Raw genomic sequence first — 5,085 nt, 5'->3', positions numbered from 1 at the left:
CCAAGAAACAAAATGTTGTCGTTTAAATTGTGTTGCTTCATACGCCTTCCCGCTTGGTGTGCTGGTTGAAACAAGACGAAGACATGTTAACTTGGCATGATCTAATAAGATGTCACGTTTTTTATACATCTGCTGTTTCTAACAAAGAACATAGTTCCTGCCGACTGTCTGACGTATTAACTAAGCACTGTCTGCTTCCTTATAATAGTAACAGAATTGGGGATTCTGATTCGTTTGATTAAAGTATCAACTTCGTTGGAATTAAATATAACAGGAGTTATAGACTCTATCCAATCAAAAGTGTGATGAATGCGTCTTTTTTTAACCCGGAAACAAATACCACATTCATTAAACATCTTTATAATCTTTTTTTGGAACGTTATCGTCAATATGCAATTGTTGATCCACAGCATTCTGGCCCAAAATTACTCTTATAAACGTTTTTCTTCGTGAGTGATTTTGATTTAGAAGTTTGTAATTGTTAACCTGACCAACCCAACATGGTAATGAGGGTGAACTTTAGTTATATAAAATGAACTATAATATTTCCATATATTTTATCTCCATCTTTGTGTGAATTAATTAACTCCCTAATGGATTTAAACGCAACAAATCTGCATTTTATATCAAATTTATATGTCACAAGTCAATTATAAAACACTGTCTTCGCAGGAATTGATTGATTGCTAGCGCTTTTCTTCTTCAGTGTGTCTAAAATAACAACCAGAATTATCGTTCATCAATTACAATAAATACCACAAAGAACAAGCCAAGTCAATTTTTAACAATTATCCTGTTTACGGACACGAGGACCAAAGCACTCTCGACGTAGAACAATATCTTAAACATACATTGCTAGCATGCGTTTTGTTTTTAATCGATTATAGGCTTATCACGATTATTACATTGAATGTTATTTCAGTCTAAAATGATAATTGACCCAAAACCAAATCGTTAAATAAAAGACTTCATTACCCTAATTCATACAGCGTAACAAACAAAATTAGTTTTGCTCTTTTTGTCAAGTTGGGCACATACGAGGGAATTTTTATCTCCATCTTTATGTATAATGTTCTTTCCAAGACAAACTATTGGCATTTCATTAAAAACACCCATTGTACCATATAAACGCACCAAAAATAATTCAAGTGCATTTGTTTGCCACGTGACATTAAAATTTCAACATTTATCTTAACGCACAATAGGATGATGCATTGTTTTGTATGTGTCAGGCTTTATGTACAGGTTGATACACGGCGTAGGATATTTGGCCCGAGTGACTCATAATGGCCCGTGACGTCGAGGGACATTTTGAGCACGAGGGTCAATTATCACTCAACGGCCCGGCTACGCCGTGTATCAACCTCCTTAATACATATGTTTTTTTTCTTCTTATTTTGTAGGTTTGAAGGCTTCTTTTGAGAGTCAGCCAAAAGGCAACCATTTCTTGTTGTCATTTAATGTTCCCATCAATTTCAATTGTTCATCTTCAAAGATCCAAAACATCTATCCGAATTTTCTTAGTACGAATCACTTACATCTGTCATATACATTTGAACTTAAAACATTTGCATCAGCATTATAAGGAGAATTGAAATACTGCTGAGACAAGAATACATCGAACAGCTATACCGAAGCACAGACTGTCATACGGACAACGCGATTAAAATCTGCTACTTTTCTGTCATACATACATGAAATCATGAAAGATGAATTAATGATGCAGAACAGCCTATATAATTACAATACCGAATATATTCTGAAGGTTACAATGCTAATGTGAACATGCTATTCAGTAAACTCTAGGAGAATAGCTAGTCAATATTGCCACTTGTAAAGCAGGTTTAAACAAATAAAGATGATATAGCCATAAAAGTATAGTGTATCAGACACGAATCATCATGTTACATTCATGTTATTTTTTGAGAGGCTATGAGATCATACCACTGATGGGGCGTGGAAGCACATCGCCATGGGTGTATATTGAAACTTAAATGTTTATCTGTGACACAAATACTATTGAGTTTCATGTGCTTTTAAATTTGCATTTCCAAAAGGAAATCTAAAACGTTTAAAAATTGATTTACAATACAATTTTACTTCTTTAAAAAGATACCGTTTATAGAACTTTTCTTAAATAACTGCAAACCCATTTTTTTAATTTAATGACAATAGGTATATCATTCTGTCTATAATTTATTCGTTCATTTTGATGTGTTGTATCTTGCATTTCGAACTGAATCAATTATCGAGTTCAGTTAAATGGATTGTCTTGACCATTTAAGCATATCACTTGAATTCAATGGCACTGGAGATGTCCCATTACATACCAAAGCAATTATCTTTAGATATGCAAAACAAAATGCTTTAAGACAGGTATACACATTCAATTGAATCACTCCTTTTGTTATTAGAAGTATTTTCAAATATTGGATAGGTTAAGAACAAATATTTGAACGGATACATTGTACACGTCTAGACATACAGATAAATCAAGTTAAATGATGTATACGAGTATCAGCGAGCAAGCACAAATTTAAAGTGGACTTTTAATCTACAATATACAAAATATAAATCATGTTTCAAAATCTCTCTTATCTTATCAAGAACAACAAAATCTAGGGTTTGCAAATACTGTACTGATTAGGCGACGTATCAAATATGCACTTTTTATTTCTCAATTCTGTTTAGATAAATTGATTTCCTATCTTAACATAACTCACAAATGAAGTGAAAGAGATCCTTCAACTCAAATATAATAAAGTGTTACCATGAAAACATACACTCAAACAATTCTTAAGTGTAATATTTTGAAATGTACTAAACTGACTTGTTTTGCAAATTTATGTGCAAACAATAAAAAAGGTGGTTTATCAAGTGAACAACAAATACAGAATCAAATAAAATAATAATAGTGTGGCAAAGATATTTGTAGATGATGACAATCATGTGCTCAGATTTTTTTCATATAAACGCCGACCTCTCGCTGGTTTGATAATGCTTCAGAACATCGGTAAAATGACCCATATTTGAAAATAAATTGCTATAATGAATGCCATGCGTGATACTTTATATATCCTTAGGCCTTAGATAACACGGTCGCAACTGATAACAAGACAAAAATATATTAATTTAAGTTAATAGAATGATGAACATGTTTGGCTTACGCTCTATTTTCAATTTAAAAGGATTTATTTGTTTCGTCGTGTGTAGTACCGTCTTTTTCTGTATATACATATCATTGTATTCTAATGGAAGTGCACTGAACTATAAACAGTATGTGCAGACACGTTCAAAAACACAACCAAGACTGTTTAACATTGTGTCGAATGCCAACTCGTATTTGAGCCAGTGTAAGAGAGCTACGTTAAGGGTACCTGGTGGATCACAGGCGCCTATTTGTGTTTATAATGCTAGTGAGGATGTTTGGGTTTCGGGCTCCATTATTAAACAGCAAACCTGGGAATGGAAAAATGTTGTCACAGATTGGAATTTAATGAAACCTGTCAAGGACATGGCATTTCTTGATCTCGGTTGCAACATTGGTGCATTTACTATTCCAATAGCCAAGCTTGGGCGACGGGTGATTGCGGTTGATGCCAACAAGGAGAACCTAAAGATGCTGGCAACGTCACTGCATCTTGGTGGGCTGGATGAAAATGTAACTCTTATATGGAACGGTGTTTCTAATGAAACGAAATATGTACATCTTGTCCCATCCACAAACAATGTTGGTGGTACAAAGATAGAACAATCGGATATAAAAAATCCTAACGACAATGAAAATAGTATCATAACAATAAAACTAGATGACATGCAAACACAATTTGGTTCTGGTCCATTCTTCATGAAAATGGATATCGAGACTCATGAAGCAATGGCACTTCGGGGCGCTGTGACATTCTTCAAAGAAACTGACGTACGTTATATACTGATGGAATGGATGCACTATAAAGACACGAAAGATATGAAGGTGGGCTCGTTCATAACTGACTTCCTTTCCAAGAATTCATTCATCCCGTGTCGAATATCTGACTCAAAAGAACTAGTGATGGAAGATGCATACTCATCATGGCCTAATGACATTTTGTGGATAAAGAAATCAATTTAGTTATAGTTTGGGTCTTAAACTTAATGAATGTTTTGAAGTAATTGTGTGTTTCTATTAGTAAGCAAGTACATTTACTATATGATAAAAACATTCCTCACAGTATTGCGTTTTTGTTTTGCTAGAAGTTATTTCTGAGTTCATCGAGCTGAAATGTTAATTCTAAAACTGAAAATGTACAATAATATGTTTTATTAAAACCTTTAGGTAAATTTACATCAAAATCCCATATAAGTGTAATTATGAAGTGTGGATTGTTCAAAGGCTTATCAATGACATTTACTTTTTATCGGCAAACTACCATCCATGTAATTGTAATTTTGTAAATACACCAACTTGAAAATGCCGAATGAACATTTTTTGCATAAATATAACGGAAAAATTGTGTCCGTATTTAAATGATGCTAGGTAAAAAATAGAAAGATTTCATTTTTGAGCTTATTATTCAATTAATCTGATCTTATCCATTGATATGAATATCACAACAAGGTACATACCATAATCAAAATAAACGACAGAAGTCAGACAGATATATGTCAAGAGTAATTAACAAGAGTGTTTTCAACTGACCCCATGACTTGTCTGAGTGATAGCCATTTGATATTTAGGCTTATAGTACCTTCTACATTAAAGCAAAGGCAAACATAATCCAACTTTACCATTAATGAATGGAGTAAATTCAATATTTATATATATAAAGACAATAAATTTCAACTTTCAACTCTCATGCAAAGAATTGTATTTATCTCTTGACAAAGGAACTTATATAGTTTGTTCTGATTTTTCATCGTAACAGTTAATATATTTATAACTATATCTGAACGTTTATGTTCTTTAAGCGAAAAGAAGATGTTAATGTTTTCTAAACTTAACAGTGCATATGTCTCCACCACTTACCCATACACGACACACGGACACACCTTTCCATGCTGCTGTTGAATTCTGTGACATTTGAACAAATTTCGATGTAAAGTGAC

The 5,085-nt window shown here is 33.1% G+C and overlaps 1 protein-coding gene across 1 annotated transcript; it reads left to right on the top strand.

Moving 5' to 3' along the window:
• Positions 1-3,514: 3,514 nt before the first annotated feature.
• On the top strand, positions 3,515-4,111 carry LOC128204427 (uncharacterized). Its single transcript, XM_052905843.1, has one exon. It carries the CDS (start codon positions 3,515-3,517, stop codon positions 4,109-4,111), a length of 597 nt encoding a protein of 198 aa, XP_052761803.1.
• Positions 4,112-5,085: the final 974 nt, after the last annotated feature.

This window comes from Mya arenaria, chromosome 10 (assembly GCF_026914265.1).
Source record: "Mya arenaria isolate MELC-2E11 chromosome 10, ASM2691426v1".
Taxonomy (NCBI): domain Eukaryota; kingdom Metazoa; phylum Mollusca; class Bivalvia; order Myida; family Myidae; genus Mya; species Mya arenaria.
Note: the sequence above shows the minus strand (reverse complement) of the source record. Positions and strands in the feature narration are given on the sequence as shown.